Source organism: Cotesia glomerata, linkage group LG10, assembly GCF_020080835.1.
Source record: "Cotesia glomerata isolate CgM1 linkage group LG10, MPM_Cglom_v2.3, whole genome shotgun sequence".
NCBI lineage: Eukaryota > Metazoa > Arthropoda > Insecta > Hymenoptera > Braconidae > Cotesia > Cotesia glomerata.
The window spans coordinates 7,762,536-7,778,704 of record NC_058167.1 but is presented as its reverse complement, the minus strand read 5'-3'; the positions used below and the strand labels follow the sequence as shown (position 1 = coordinate 7,778,704).

The 16,169-nt window shown below is 31.7% G+C and overlaps 2 protein-coding genes across 2 annotated transcripts; one reads left to right on the top strand and one right to left on the bottom strand.

Moving 5' to 3' along the window:
• Positions 1 to 309: 309 nt before the first annotated feature.
• Positions 310 to 5,774, bottom strand: LOC123273188 (structural maintenance of chromosomes protein 4-like). The gene is made up of 3 exons (XM_044740500.1): positions 5,590 to 5,774; positions 2,038 to 5,148; positions 310 to 1,125 (listed from the first exon to the last, which is right to left on the bottom strand). Exons 2-3 carry the CDS (start codon positions 5,128 to 5,130, stop codon positions 358 to 360), a joined length of 3,861 nt encoding a protein of 1,286 aa, XP_044596435.1. The 5' UTR covers positions 5,131 to 5,148; positions 5,590 to 5,774; the 3' UTR covers positions 310 to 357.
• A 472-nt stretch (positions 5,775 to 6,246) lies between these two features.
• LOC123273219 (polypeptide N-acetylgalactosaminyltransferase 3-like) lies at positions 6,247 to 10,335 on the top strand. Its single transcript, XM_044740558.1, has 7 exons — positions 6,247 to 6,664; positions 6,757 to 7,035; positions 7,267 to 7,727; positions 7,788 to 7,955; positions 8,043 to 8,142; positions 9,151 to 9,970; positions 10,058 to 10,335. Exons 2-7 carry the CDS (start codon positions 6,899 to 6,901, stop codon positions 10,190 to 10,192), a joined length of 1,821 nt encoding a protein of 606 aa, XP_044596493.1. The 5' UTR covers positions 6,247 to 6,664; positions 6,757 to 6,898; the 3' UTR covers positions 10,193 to 10,335.
• The last annotated feature ends 5,834 nt before the right edge of the window (positions 10,336 to 16,169 follow it).

The following is a 16,169-nucleotide window of genomic DNA, read 5'->3' as shown; positions in this document are numbered from 1 at the left end:
AATAATAATAAACAATTTAATTAAAATAATTAATTATAATTAACTATTTTTTAAATAAGTTTTTATCAATATAAAAAATAAAACTTTTTTTAGTGTATTAAATTTAATAAAAAGGAATTTAATTAATTTATATCAAGGGATTTATTATAAAAAAGTTTTATTTATTGAGATCAATTTAATTGATTTAATTTTTATCTTACACCAATGTATATATATATATATATATATATATATATATATATATATATATATATATATATATATATATAGATAAATATCTTTCTTTTTATTTTATTTTTTTTTAATAAATTGAATTGAACTATTTATATTTATATACATTACGAATGGAGGAGCTTTTCATGCGTTTTTTACCGTCAATGGCATATTCTCATTATGATGACCATTTTCGTGTTTGCGCGGTGGATTGTCGTAAAGATCTTTTTTTTTAAACTCCGGATGCAGCTTATAGAATTTTACCATGTCCACGATGACCGATTTGGTGGCATTTTTGGTTTTGTAAATTCCAACCAGCGTTCCGGCTAGCTCGAACATCTCCGACCTCAAGCTAACCACGGTAAACTGGACATTTTTAGCTGAGTCTTGAATATAGTTCGCGATAATAGAAACATTCTTAAAATCCAACGCCGCGTCTATCTCGTCCATGAAGTAGAGAGGAGTAGGCTTGTAGTTGTGTAAGGCAAAGATCAGCGCCAACGAGCTCAAAGTTTTCTCACCTCCACTTAAATTTCTGATGTTTTTCCAGGACTTTTTCGGCGGTCTAATACTTAAGACGATTCCGTCGGCGTAAGGGTCCAGAGAGTCTGCGTACTCGAGATCAGCTGCACCTCCGTGACTTATCATTTGATAGAGTTCCTTTAGCGATTGACAGATTTTATCAAACCCAACTTTGAATTCATCGCGTCTCATCTTTGTTATTGAGTTGTAATGATCACGCATTATGTTTTTAGCTGTTGATAGTTCTTCGAATTCATTCGCACGCTTTAAATATCGTTGATTTACTCTTTCAAATTCCTCTATACATTTCAGATCCGGCATCTCTTTAGGCAATCTTTCCTTCGCTGCAGCCAAATTTGCTCCCACTGTCTTGGCGTCCAAGTTGGCCAGCTAAAAAATATTGAAAAATATTAAATGATTTATTAAAAAACTATCTGTTACTCGCCCGCTCCGCTGGGCGCTTTATAGAATTACATTTTTAGATCTAAGACTTGAAATTTAATTAGAGTATCGTTTTGACTTGCACAGATTCTCAATTATATCGAATTGGCATGCACCTTTTATCCATATAATTATTCTAGCTAATATTCATTCTAACTTTCAATGTGCAATCATTATAACATTCCCGTGTCTTTCTTACAAAAATGAATAATAATTGATTTGAAAAAAAAAAAAATTTGTAATGAGCATTAAAAGTTCCAGTTAAAGAAATTGCAGGTCTCATAAGTGAAGAAATCTGCCTAGTATATAAACATAACCAATAGAATTAAAAAATTTATTTTTTTCGTTTTTTTCCATAGATATTAATGTTTTCAACATTTTTACGTTGATTGGAGCAAAAAAAATTTTTTTATACGCCCTCTTGGTTCTGCAGAACCATAAGAACATATATTTTGGGATACGCCCTTATGGTTTTAGTAACGCGATTTTTTCAAGCTTGTTATCCGACCCAATTCTTGAAGAATGTTCAATTTTTTATTATTATTCTTTCACCATAATATTTTTCAGTATGAGGTCTCATCAGAAAATTCTCAAGTGATATATTACCGAAAAAAGTTACACTGAGTAAAAAATTACATCTTTACACATTTTCTAACAAAAATTGTCGAAATAAATTTTAACTGTTGTAATTTCACTTAAGAATTTTCTAATGGTATGGGACTTGATACCGAAAAATATTATGGTGAAAGAGTAATAATAAAAAATTGAACATTCTTCAAGAATTGGATCGGGTGACAGGCTTAAACAAATAATAACTATCTATCTTTATTATTTAAAAAATTAATAATGTAAAAGTATTACCTCATCATCGGTAAATTCTTTTAAAGTCTCTTCCGCGTGTTCTGGAATCTTGTTTAACTTTAATGCCGCCAGTTTAGCATCATAATCCTTAACTTTTCTTTGGTACTCAGCGATCTCTTTCCTACTAGCATCAACCTTCGAATCCAAATCTATTTTACTCAATTTAAGAGCATTTGCTTGAGACTTGAGTTCCTTAATCTCTTGAGTTAGCCCTTCAAGAATTTGATCTCGCTCCCGCAAGGCTTCTAGATACTCAGTCTGCTTCTTTTTCAATTCTTTAGCTTCTTCTTCCAACTCAGCCTTCTCTTTCTGGCTATCAGTTATAATCTTAACACACTGCTCAATCGAATTCTCCATATCCTCAATTTTTTGTTTTATTTTAGGAACATTTTTCTTTGCTGCATTAGAAGCGACTTTCAACCGAATGATTTCTTTTTTGGCCTTCTCAATTCCCTCCTTAAGATTATCTATTAATTTTCTCTTTTCATTAATCCTATTCCCCGCGATTTCATTTATCTTACTATTAATTTTATCAATCTTATCCTGAATCTTCTGAAACTTGCTATTAACACTTTCAAACTCTTCCTGCATTTCATCTTTAGCCTTTGTAAGTTGCTCGACCTTTTTAGGATCAATAACAGCCTTCTTGACTTTATTTTCCTGAAGTTTCAACTTTTTCTTCAACTCCAGTTCCAAGGCCTTGAATTTCTCAAACTGAGACGAAAATTGGACCTTGTTCTTCTGCATCTCCTGGAGTTCTGTTGTCAAAGTCCTGACCTGTTCCTCCAAAGCTGGTTGCTGAGCTCTCAGCGTATTGCACTCGTTGAAAACATCATCCAACTTCTTTCTCAACTTTTCAAGATCCTCAGGACTGACCTCAGCTGTTCTTACACTCTGACCCATGCGTCCCGAAATTGCACGAATGCCTCCTCCAGACATGGTCCCGGAAGTTTCAATCAACTCACCCTTGAGAGTTACCACACGATATCTTCTTTCTCCGTAAGCAATCCTGGTGGCCTGCTCCAGGTCCTGCGCGACCAGAGTGTTCCTCAAAGCGAAATAAAACGCCGGTTTCACTCGCTGATCTTTGACTTTTATCAAGTCAAACAACCTAGGTACATTCTCTGAAGTTTTAATCGCCTTGTTCATCTGTTCCACCAAGTGCTGCTGCTTCTCCAGAGCAATGAAAGTCGTTCTACCAATATTTTTTTCCTTCAAAAAATTAATGCAAGCCTCGGCGGTCTCCACGGTATCTACAACAATATTATCCAGCGGTCCACAAGCTGTAGAGACTGCAATGTCATACTTCGCGTCGATACCCCCAAGGTCTCCAAGCCGACCTAATATCCCCGGAATCCTTCCGGAATTTTTTTCCTCCATCAAAGCCACTAAAATTTTATTTCTTGACTTGTTGCTGTTCATCGCATGACTTTGTTCATTGTATGTCGCTCGCAGCTTGCTCAACTTGTCACTCAATTCAGCCTCTCGAGCCTTAACTACCTTCAATCTATTCTTAGCTTTCTGAAAAGACTCCTCTGTCTTCGGTAGTTTCTTCTCTAAGCTCTTCAACTCTCGGTCGTATTCTTGAATTTTCTGTGTAGCTGTTTGAAGTTCATCGGTAACTTTTTCTAACGCTTCCCGCTCGGTCTCTTCCATCGACAAATACACATTGAGCTCAGTTTCCGCGAGATTTAAAGCAGCGCGAGCTTGGTTCAACTCTTCGGTAAACTTCATCCTCTGCCGTTCGAAAACATCACGCTCTTTAGTGAGCGGCTCTGTTTTCTGTTGAATTGTTTGAGTAATTTCTTCTAGCTCGCGTTTCTCGCGATCGTAAATGACCTTCTGTTTCTCAATAAAATTTTCGCACTCTTCAATATCTTTAGCATTTTTCTCCGGCGCTCGTTGAAGCTCCTCCAGATTCGCTAGCTCTTTTTCAATCTTCACTTTATTTTCCTTCCGACGCTTGTTTGCTTCGACGAGCTGACTGTGTAAATTTTGATCATGAGTACAGAGTTCTTGGTACCGTTGGTCAATCTTATCTTTTGTGCGTTGGACATCCGACCATTTTTTATTCTTCTCATCGTACTCGCTAGTCTTCTCAGCGTAGTTTTTCTTCACATTTTTTATTTCTTCCATCAAATTCGCGTGCTGTTCCTCAAGTTCGCGGTTTGCATCTTCTTTTTCCTTTGCCTCTTGTAGAGTTTCGTACTTTTTGACCTGAAAATAGGTATTTCTTAATTCAGTAATAACATTTTCCCTCTTCAAGTAGTGAACAGCTTCCTTCATCAGTTCACGCAAGTCATCGCGTTGTTCTTCAACCACCCGCAGGCGTCGCTCATCATCTTTGAACTTTTCAGTCAAATCTTCCAATTTCTCGGATATTTTGAGCAATGGTTCTTTGATCCTGTTGGTCCCAATGATGGTGTCAAGAAACTCCAACATTCCCGTGTCGTTCTCGTTGGCAGCTTTTGGCTTCATCAGGGCAATTTGCTCAACCTCACCCTGTAAAATCAAGAATCGACTGAGATCGAGATCAATTCCTTCACTTTTTAGTTGACGTTCGATCGCTTTAAACGGCACTTCTTTGTCATTCATCTCGTAACGTGAAGAATTATTCTTATATCCACGACGAGAAATCTTGAGCTGGGTGTTTGGAATTGTCCGGTAGCCTTCAGGCTCTTCAATTACTTTTTCGAAGTATATAGAAACTTTGCAGCTCGTGATATTAGGGTGCTCAGCGGAATTGTGGATTAAAACGCCGACACTTGTTGAACGGATCTTAGATGCGCGGAATCCGAAAACGAAGAGCATCGCGTCGATAACGTTACTCTTTCCACTACCGTTCGGACCGATGATGGCTGAAAAATGTTTATCGAACGGTCCAAGTTCAACTTTACCAGCGTAACTTTTAAAATTCGTGATTTTTATCTTGGAAATTATGAGACGAGCACCATTTTCGCTGGTTTGGTTCAATCGACGTGGAGGTGGTGGAATATATATCTCGTCATCGATTCGGATTCCTTCTTCTTCGTCTGACTGCTCATCATCCTCCAAGTCGGAGTCATCGTTTTCTCGAGAACGCTTCGGTGACATTATTTTTTTTATTTATACCTGTAAGATATTTTAATTAATAAATGATTTGTTAGATAATTATTTCAATTATTTTAAATATATGGCGCAAAATTTAATATTATTTTTATTTATAACGACAAATAAAATTATATTTTCTTATGAAAAAAAAATTATCAATGCCTCTAGAAAATTAGCTGCAATAAAATCTACAATTAACTTATAATTTCAAGTTAAAAAAATTAGAAAGGTTATGTAATTTTTCACCGGATAAATAATCAATTTTAATTAAATAATCTTTACAAACAAAAATCGTGTGAATAAAAATAATTTTTTTATTTGTAATATTTAATTAATAATCCATTAAAAATAATGTAATTATTAAAATAAATAAAGTTATTTTTTGGCGGTAAATTTAGCGTCCTTTCTTATAAATTACTTTGGATAACCACAAAATCTCACAGACGTCAAAAAAATACTTACTTATTATTTCTAATTAAAGTTTTAAATAAAATTCAACAAATCTTCATTAAATACACAATCTTTCTATTAAAATTAATTAATCACAGGCTTCTATATAATTACATTTCACATGACGCTAGTAAACACAGTAAACAACAACGAAAACCGTTGAAGTTTGAAGAGCAAAAAATTTTCTGCACATGCGCAAAAAATAAAAATTTAGAATTTAATTAAAAAATAAATAAAATAGTTTTTTTTCTGAAAACTGATTAAGAGTAAAATATTTTATTTTGCTTCTTGATAAAATAACTCAAAAATTGTATTTTTATTTTTTTATTTTCTTAAAAAAAAAATATTTTGGTCAAACTAAACATCCAACAATCAGCGCGCTCTAGTGACAGAATTTCCAGCGCATGCGCGGGACATTTAAAACTAAAAAAAATTCTACAGTTTTTGAATAATTAATTTTGTGAGGTAATTATAATTTAATGGAGACTTTAAATAAAAAATTTTTTCATTAATATATTTAAATTTATGTAATGAATAAAGAAAATAATGCAGGTGATAAAAAGCGCTGAAGAGGGAAAATTTCAAAGGCTTGAATTGAAACTATAGACAGTGACGTTTATAGAATGTATAGTCTCCAAGTGACGTCGTTAGTTGTCGAAACCTGGCTCAGAATGAGAAAACAGTGCGGTTTGTGCTGCGGACGCGCTACTGTCACTTCCAGCAGTTGAATGAAAAAATACTTACAGTAATAAATATTCTTTACTTTCAATTAATTACTCAATAATTAATTACTTAAACTCGCAGTAAAGAATTACTAAAATCAAAAGTAAAAAATAATCAGCCGAGATTTATTTTTCGGATAAAGTGTTTTTATAAAAATAATAATGTGAAAAGTTGTATGTAATATAAGTTATGCATGGATACATAAAATAGCAATTTTACGAAAGGAATTCATGAAGCGTGAGAGGGATGGGTCAGTTAATAATCTTTGTTTTTTGTAATGCAACTATTTCCTATTGTTCTTCAGCGTAGTTCCAGGTGAAAATATCTCCGGATCTATAGCGCTTGCGTTTAAATTATTCTTCTGGTACGTACTAACATTAATATTAATTATATCTGTTTAATACTAATAATAAGTAATAGTATGATGTATTGTTTTATTATAATTTAAACTTGCAGAATTATTTCCTCGTGACCTGACCCGAGCTGTGATAAGCCGCTAAAATGATTTGATATAATTAAGAAGAATTATGAAGCCAGTTTCACACTAAATCAAACATTCAAATATTTTAAATCTAAACTTAATAAAATAAAAAAAAATATGTGGCCGATTTTCAGAAAAATTTGTCGCACTTGGCCCCTAGTCTTATCAACTATCCTAGTTATTTTAATGGTTCTTGTTTGGTCACATAAGAAGCTAAAAAGTAGTGAATATGCTGACGATTACGGGTCATTAAGGTAATTTTTGTTATCGTATTATTATCGTTATTATTGTTGGTGTTCGCAGAAATTGCGTGTACAGTTAGTTTGTAATGACACTACGGAAATGCTTTTTTGTTATTAAAATATTCACTGATGAGTTTTTAAACCAGAAAGTTATTTCCTGTTGCTGAATAACTGTTTTTATTTTTTATTTGTCATATTGTAATTAATCACTTTTAATAATAAATTTTTTTTTTTTTTTTTTAGATTGACAGATGATCAAAGAGATTACATAGACAGAAAAGGGATCCATGTAGTAGTTGGACATTACATAGGCGACTCGGTCGACCCGATGAAGACTCCAAACGTGACTAAAGAAATCGTAAATAAAAATATGTTCAACCCGCGAGCTTACGACGGCAAAAACGGAGAACCAGTACTTATATCTTCAAAAGACTTTCCTGTGATGCAGCAGCTCTTTCAGATCAACAGGTTCAACCTGATGGCCAGCGACCGAATTCCCCTGAACAGAACACTGCCGGATGTCAGGAAGAAAAAATGTATTATTAGATATGCTAATTTGACTGATTTACCCGAGACCTCTGTTATTATTGTCTTCCACAACGAGGCTTGGAGCACGCTCATGAGAACTGTTTACAGTGTTATCAACAGATCACCCAGAAAATTTCTCAAAGAAATTATTCTCGTCGATGACAACAGCGATCGAGGTACATTAATTATTTAATTGCTCGCAGAATTATTTTGTTACAATGAAAAAAATTTTTCAGAGTTTTTACAAGAGTCCCTGGATGAGTATGTCAAGACTCTGGCAGTTCCAACCCGAGTTTTGAGGTCTGGTACCCGCGTAGGACTAATAAACGCGCGGTTAATTGGAGCCAAGGAAGCTAAAGGTCAAGTTTTAACTTTTCTTGACGCCCACTGCGAATGTACGGTTGGTAGGTAAGATAGTTTAGCTTGAAACTGAGTTTATTAATTTTTTTTATTAAGGTATTAATTAATATTTTTAATTTACTTTGTCTCAGGATGGCTGGAACCATTATTGGAAGCTATTTCTAAGAATAGAACACGAATAGTCGCACCAGTGATTGATATTATCAACGATGATACATTTGCATACACGAGGTAAAATAAATGTGCAAAATAAATGGTTTTTTAACCACGATAGCCAAGTTGGTTGCAACTTTCCGCAATTTGTCACCAAATTGGCAGCAAGCCTTGAAAATGAACTCGGTTGGTGTCAACTTGTTCACCAAGTTGTCAGCAAAAACTGCTTCTGAAACTTTTTCACATCAAGTTGACGACAAGTTTCTCAAGAAATTTGGCGACATTGCAGCAGTAGATTGGTCTTCTTTTTCTCAGAAACTTGTAGTCAACTTTTTGCCAACAGTTACATATTCGGAACTTGACCGCAAGCTGTCATTAAGTTGGTAACAACTATCTGACACCAACTTTGTTGGTCTGAAACTCTGGCTATCAGGGCAATTGCTTGAAATATTACCAATTAATAATAACTAGCAATTTTGCAGTCACTATGTGACTGCCGTGACTTTTGAACTATAAATAAATTTTGCTTTATTAAGTAATGACTTTTGTTAAATTGCACTGTAATTTCTTAACTATTGACTTTTTTTAGAGATATAAGCTCATCCCGATGTTATACTCATCAAGAGCTTTCATTTGAGTACCCACATGCATTTTGATATATTTTTCATATACACATATATATAATATATATATATATATATATATATATATATATATATATATATATATATATATATATAATATATATATATATGAAAAATTGATATGGGAACTCAAATGAAAGGTCTTGATGAGTGTAACATCGGAATGAGCTTATATCTTTAAAAATGTCAATAGTTCACGAGATACAGGGTCATTTCTTAATTATGTATCTAGAGATAGAGCATTTTCGAATGCAGCGTAAATACTTATCATCATAAATTGACTATTGGCGAAAATGATATGAAACCTTAAAAAGGCACAACTCCAGGCCAAGACCTTTCTAATAATACTAATTTTAACCATAATAACCCATTTTATCATATAAATACACTGGCCACAAAATTTTTCTTATTCTTTTAATAATATAGATTAAAAATATTTCAGGTCATTTGAATTACACTGGGGAGCATTCAATTGGGATTTGCACTTCCGTTGGCTGACATTGAGCGGTCCATTGATGAAGCAACGTCGTGAGAATATTGTCGAACCGTTCAAGACCCCGGCAATGGCTGGAGGGCTATTTTCAATGGACCGTGAATACTTTTTCGAGCTTGGAAGCTACGACGACCAGATGAAGATCTGGGGAGGAGAAAATCTCGAGTTGTCATTCCGAGTTTGGCAATGTGGAGGAAGCGTCGAGATCGCGCCTTGCTCACACGTCGGACATCTCTTTAGAAAGTCTTCCCCGTACACCTTCCCCGGGGGGGTAGGAGACATTCTCTACGCGAATTTGGCGAGGGTTGCACTGGTCTGGATGGACGACTGGGCGGAGTTTTACTTTAAATTCAACCCCGAAGCAGCGAGGCTCCGTGACAAGCAGCAGATCCGCGAAAGACTCGCGCTGAGAGACAGACTCAAGTGTCGCGGCTTCGACTGGTATCTGGACAACGTTTGGCCAGACCACTTTTTTCCTAAAGGTGACAGATTCTTCGGGAAAATCGTTCATCGGCAGACAGGCAAGTGCTTGATGAAACCCCTCATCCAGGGCATGTATGCCCAACCTGCTGGGTATGCGGTTACTGAGCCTTGCGTCAGTCCTCCTGATCTCATCCAAATGTTTGTTATGACTAAAGATGGCATTGTTATGACTGACGAGAGTGTTTGCTTGGACGCTCCGGAGCGTGATACTAAACACGAGAAACCCAAGGTCAAAATAATGGCCTGCAATGGACTTGCGAGGCAAAAGTGGAATTATAATCATAATGTAAATATTTTTTTTTATTTATTTGGTATTGAAATTAATTTAGGGTCGATGGTAATTTTTTTTTTTTTTTTTTTTTTTTTTTTACAGACAAAGGCATTAATTCATATCAGCTCTGAAATGTGTTTAGCCGTGAATCCAAACCGCGATGAAGGCCCGGTAATAGCTGCGTGCAATGGAAACTTTGAGCAGCAATGGGAATTACAATCCGTGCCTTGGAAATGAATGATAATTAAATATTTTTATAAATCACTTGAAATGATACTTAAAAAAAAAAAAAAAACTAGCTATTATTAAAATTTAACGACTAGTTGAATTAACATGACAATTATTTGTAAATAAATGAATCTTATAAATTTTTAAAGAAACTTGTAACTTATTGTTATAGTCTTATTAATATTAGAGCCTGAGTCATTTCAAATTTTCTAGCTTCTTTAGCTGGGTAAAATATCTATATTATTTAAAATTAGTCAGCAATATTGGAATGAGGATAAAAGCGCCATTCAGCAGCCGAAATAAAAGTAGCTTTTCTATCTTAATTTCAGATCTTTGAAAAAATAACAAGTCTTGATTTTGGACACGCGAGGATGTAACTTTGAAAATTATAAATTTTCTAATCAACTGTTTAGCCTTAGAACCTTTTAGGGGATGCAAAAACAATTCGATTGGTATATAATAATAATAATAATCATTAGAAATAAATTTATCGAGAGTTTTAAAATCTAATCTGATTTACTCTAGACACGCGAGGGTGTAATTTTGAAAATTCTACATTTCTAAAAAAAATCATTAACAACTTTTTGGTATAAAAACCTTGTAGGGGATGTGAAAATAATTCGATTGGTGTATAATAATCATTAGAAATAAATTTATCGAATTTTAAAGCCTAACACATCCTGGCATACTCTGGCTCATCCTGACTCTTAAACGTGAGAATGTAATTTTGAAAATTCTAAATTAAAAAAAAAAAAATAATCTATATTATTAAAAAAATAAGAAAAATTTTGTGGCCAGTGTATTTATATGATAAAATGGGTTTTTATGATGAAATTTAGTATCGTTGGAAAAGTCTTAACCGGGAGTTGTGCCTTTTCATGGTTTCATATCATTCTCACCAATAGTCAATTTATGATGATAAGCATAGGCTGCATTTGAAAATATTCTATCTCTAGATAGATAATTAAGAAATGACCTTGTACTTCGTGAACTATTGACATTTCAAAAGATATAAACTCATTCCGATGTTACACTCATCAAGGCCTTTCATTTAAGTACCCACATCAATTTTTCATATATTTATATGTATTACGAGAATTTTATATATTAGATATATATCGACGGTCTTATTAGCAATTTGTCTAACTCCTTATGTTTTAGAGGGTGGTTTTTTAACATTTTGATATAGCAGCAATCCAATTATAAATTATTTGAATGATTTAAACCTAAATATTGTAACTCTATTAGATAATAATGATATTAAATAGTTTTTTAAAGTGATAATAAATTTAAAACTAATTATTTTTTTCGTACAAATAGAAGATTCTCTAAAATGGAGTTAGACAATTTGCTAATTAAAACTTCGATATGTATATATGAAAAATATATCAAAATGCATGTGGGTACTCAAATGAAAGCTCTTAATGAGTGTTACATCGGGATAAGCTAATATCTTTAAAAACTTCAATAATTAAAAAAGTACAGTGCAATTTAACAAAAGTTATTATTTAATAAAGCATAATTTTATTTGGCCTAAAAAATTTACCACCGATGCAAAATCAATTGCATTAGATCAAAAATACCATTAGACCGTCAAAATTAATGTAAGTATAGTCTGATTTCTGTGAAATCCACCAAATGACATTCAATAGTAGTTAATTCAAGTAAAATGTTCCAAATTTTCCTGTAGGTTTTCGAGTAGAGGACCCCGTGAATAATGATCAGTGTTTGGAAGCCTCGAGTATTCACTCTCGAAAACATAAGTCTAATTCGGTGAAAACTTAAACGGTGAAACTCGTTTCATAGGTAACCCATCCGAGTATTGAGACCTCAGACTTATACCAAGATCATCGTTGCTCAGTCTAACAACAACAATAATGATAATAATGAGGAGGATGATGATGATAATTTGATGATTCATCATCTAAAGAGCAACACTATCATTGTATAAGCAATCCATCTACTCTGTTGTCATCAGTTTCAAGGCTTACTCGCTTAAGTTATTCAAATGTCCATTACGTTTGTTCTAATTTACTGTCATTTTTTTAGTCTTGTTATTTTTTCTTTATTTACTTAATTATCGTTAAATTTTTATTTCAAACTTTTATAATTATTTTTTTTATGTGCAATAATTATTATTAATTTTTGAGTATGAAAATTTTTACAAATTCATAATATTTTTTACAGAGATAAATATTTAAAAAATAAATGAAAAGTAATAATATAATCTACAGTGCAATAATTATTATTAATTTTTGAGTATGAAAATGTTTACAAATTCATAATATTTTTTACAAAGATAAAATATTTAAAAAATAAATGAAAAATAATAATATATCTAAATAGGAATGCGAACAAATTAGAGATTAAATATAGTAGCACTTAAGTGTAAGTAGGAGACGAAGAAGATTGATGAATAATTTCCTTGATAAATAAGTAAAAATGTAAATGCCGATGAAAATAAACTTAAAGTAAAAATCGGCAGTAAATAAAATAAAATAAAGATTTAGGTAGATTGCTAACTCGCGACACAGTTTTGCAGTGTTATTTAAACTGGGTCAAAGTCACGTTCACCGTAATGAGACTTTAAGAAATCATTGGGCATCATTAGTCGCGTCCACCCTGATGCTTTTTATTATTACTAATTCATTAATAAACTTTCTTCCTCAGCAATTACACTAAATTATATTTATTTATGCAAACATTTATTTGTGCTCTTAAAGTTAATTGCGATGGTAAATAGTACTCACTACTGGTCAGCAAATATAACAAGTATAAAATATAAAGCAAGAAGAAGAGTTAAAGAAGTTTAACTTGAACAATGAAGAGTATTTCATATTTAGGAAAAATGCGACATTAAAAACAATTTGTCTACAAAGTCACGTAGTCCTCGATGTTGCCAGAGTCCAGCTGTTCCGGTTCTCACACACCTATGACCCTAGCCATCTTGTTCCCACGTTATTATTAATTGTCCGCCCATCTTTATTTTCGACCCGCTAAAATGGCCGATAAGAAAATTTCAGCAGTTGGGAAGAAATAAAATTCTAGAAGAAAAAGACTTTTCTTGGGTTTAGAATTTTAGTGGGACAATTTGCTCGCTCATGTATTCATGTATATGTAACGTTGAGAATTTATCTTTTATTTACTCGGGCAGAGCACGAAGAAAGAAACAAAGAGACTGGAGATTGATGGTCCGAGCTGGAGAAAGCAGATTGATGCACTCGTGGTTTTTCTTTCACGTCCGTCCCTTTTTTGATCTCTGCCGAGCTTTATAAGTCATTTTGCAATCTTCTTTTACTGCTGAGTAATGCTGAGTGTTTTTTAATTGGCTGAATATCATTTTCAATTCGAGTCTTTGTAGAAATAATATTAATTAGCAATTATTAATTTTAATCACAAATCAATTAAATAATATTAATATTTAAATTATATATTTAGTTGTAAAAATAAATAAAATAATTTTTTAAGTAAATAATTTCTTATTTTTAATATTTTTCAATGTTACATATTAACATATATACAGTCACTATGTGACTACAAAATATTTATTTATTACATAAAATATATCATTTCTTCTCTCAATTTGGTCCCAAATATAAAATTTATATTTATTTATAAGATAAAAACATTTTTATAAAATATTAAATTTCTTCTTTTAATTCGGTCCCAAAAATAGAATATTAAATTTTATTTGGAAAAATTTAATTACAAATTTAAAATATCAGACCTCATAGGTGTATAATTAAAACATTAAACTATTAAAACTTGAATACAGACACACCCTTCAAGTCTTAAACTTTAATTAATCAGGCTGTCGATAACGTATTTATATATTTATATATAACTTATAACTATGTATACTGAAACTTATTAAAAATGTTTTAACATATTATTCATACATAATATATTTACGTATAAATCGGTAACCTCGAAATCACAATCGTATTTAAACTAACGAGTAATCGTTTATAGTTATATCTTTAAATTAAAAACGGTAGGAATAAAATTAATTACAATAAAATAATTATAAATATTCATTTAACTTATCGCGACATTATTGTCGTAGGATTCTCTATTGTCTTAATATTTATAAGTGCGTTTGTTTTAAAATCTTTTAACCGCGCAGAAAAACCTTTTACAAAATTTTATTTTTTATTATTTGGCGTAAACATTGCGGCTTTGATTTCGAAAATCTATTTAAATATCATCAAAAATAATTATTAATTCTTACAAGAGTGATTAATCGAATTAATTAATGATCAAGTCATTCGGAAGAGAAGAAATATTATTTTTTTCTTTATATTATCTTTTTTAGTATTGTGGGCTTTCGGTGGGTTCCCTTTGAGTCAACGTGACTTGAATTTTATTACGCAATGATTCAACTTTTAAATTTCATTCGCCATTTTAGATTTCAAGGCCTTAACAATTTTTTTTTTTAGTTTTACATGAGTTTTAATGGCTACGGTAATTATTTAATTTTCACCCTTAATTTTTTCAATCGCTAAAATTATGAATAAAATTTGATAAAAATTTTAATAAAAACATTTAAACAATTAAAAAAATTTTTAAAACAAAAAAAAATAAAGACATTGAGTAATAAATAATTACCGTGTTAACATGAAGAATAACAGTTAATAACTTAAAAATTAATAAGTTTAAATGAGATTGAACGATGGGCAATATCATCAGACATTTTATTAATTGACTCAACTAAAGAATATAAATCTAAATTTTATTTAACTAACTAAATTGAGCCTCGATACCAAGTCTACATTTCATTTTAATTATTTATATTTAACAATATATATATATATATATTAATTCATTAAATCTACTTGCGTTTAAAACTTAACAATTTATTTTATTCAATTCAATATATTTATTTATTTATTTATTTATTTATATATATATATATATATATATATATATATATATATATATATATATATATATATATATATATATATATATATATATTAATATTCCTTGTTTATATACATTACTTTGCCAAACTAACTTTATACATAAACAAAATTAGGGTGAATTAAGTAAATTTAATAAAATATAATATAATAAAATAAAATGTCGGTGAAATCGGAGAAACTAGAGCAAAAAAAGAACGGACCTGCCGAAACGTGATATAATTCCCTGATTAGTCAATCGGATCTTTAAACAATACAAGAGAAAAGTAATAATATACATTAACAATAGTATTATTTTTTTCGACTAAAAATGGAGCTGAATAAATCGATGATACGAGATAGAAAAAAAAAAAAGTAAGTTGAGGCTCTGTATGTGAAGAAACAATTTCTCGAGTTGAGGATATCAGAGATCTCATCTTTATTTTAATTTTGTTTTATTAAACTTTATCGTAGGCTAGAAGAGAAGAATAAGAAGAAGAAGAAATGTTGCGTTACTCGGTACAGTACGGACTAGCAGTTTAAAACCTTTAATACTTAACTCAGTTACTATTATGCTCGCGGCTCCTTTATTGCGTTTCACTTTCGCGAGATGAGCTGTCTCGATCGGGGCGTGGCAAAACTGTAACGCAAGAGTAAGACCGAGGCCGCTTGTACTCTACGCTGTACTTTCAGTTTGTATTTTATATTTTATACAGCAACAACAACATCAACATCAACATCGGCTGAAACATCACCATCAGTATCTGCATCAGACTGCACCATCAGCAACCAGCGACTACTTTTAAACTGGGTGTGTGCTGTGCATCGCCATCACCCTTTTTATTTATATTTTTACTTTTATTTATGTCGTGAGATAAACGGCGAAAAGATGAACGGAAAGATGCCCCAGGGATAAGCGATTGCCGTTTGATATCACCCGTTTTATATCAAAACTGAATTATTGCTTTTTTATACTTTTATTTATTGTGTGTTCTTTTAATTTAATTTTTTATCGTTAAATACTCAAATATTCAATTATTAATCCCTTCACTCATCTTTTTTTTTTACTGACAGAAGAATTTATT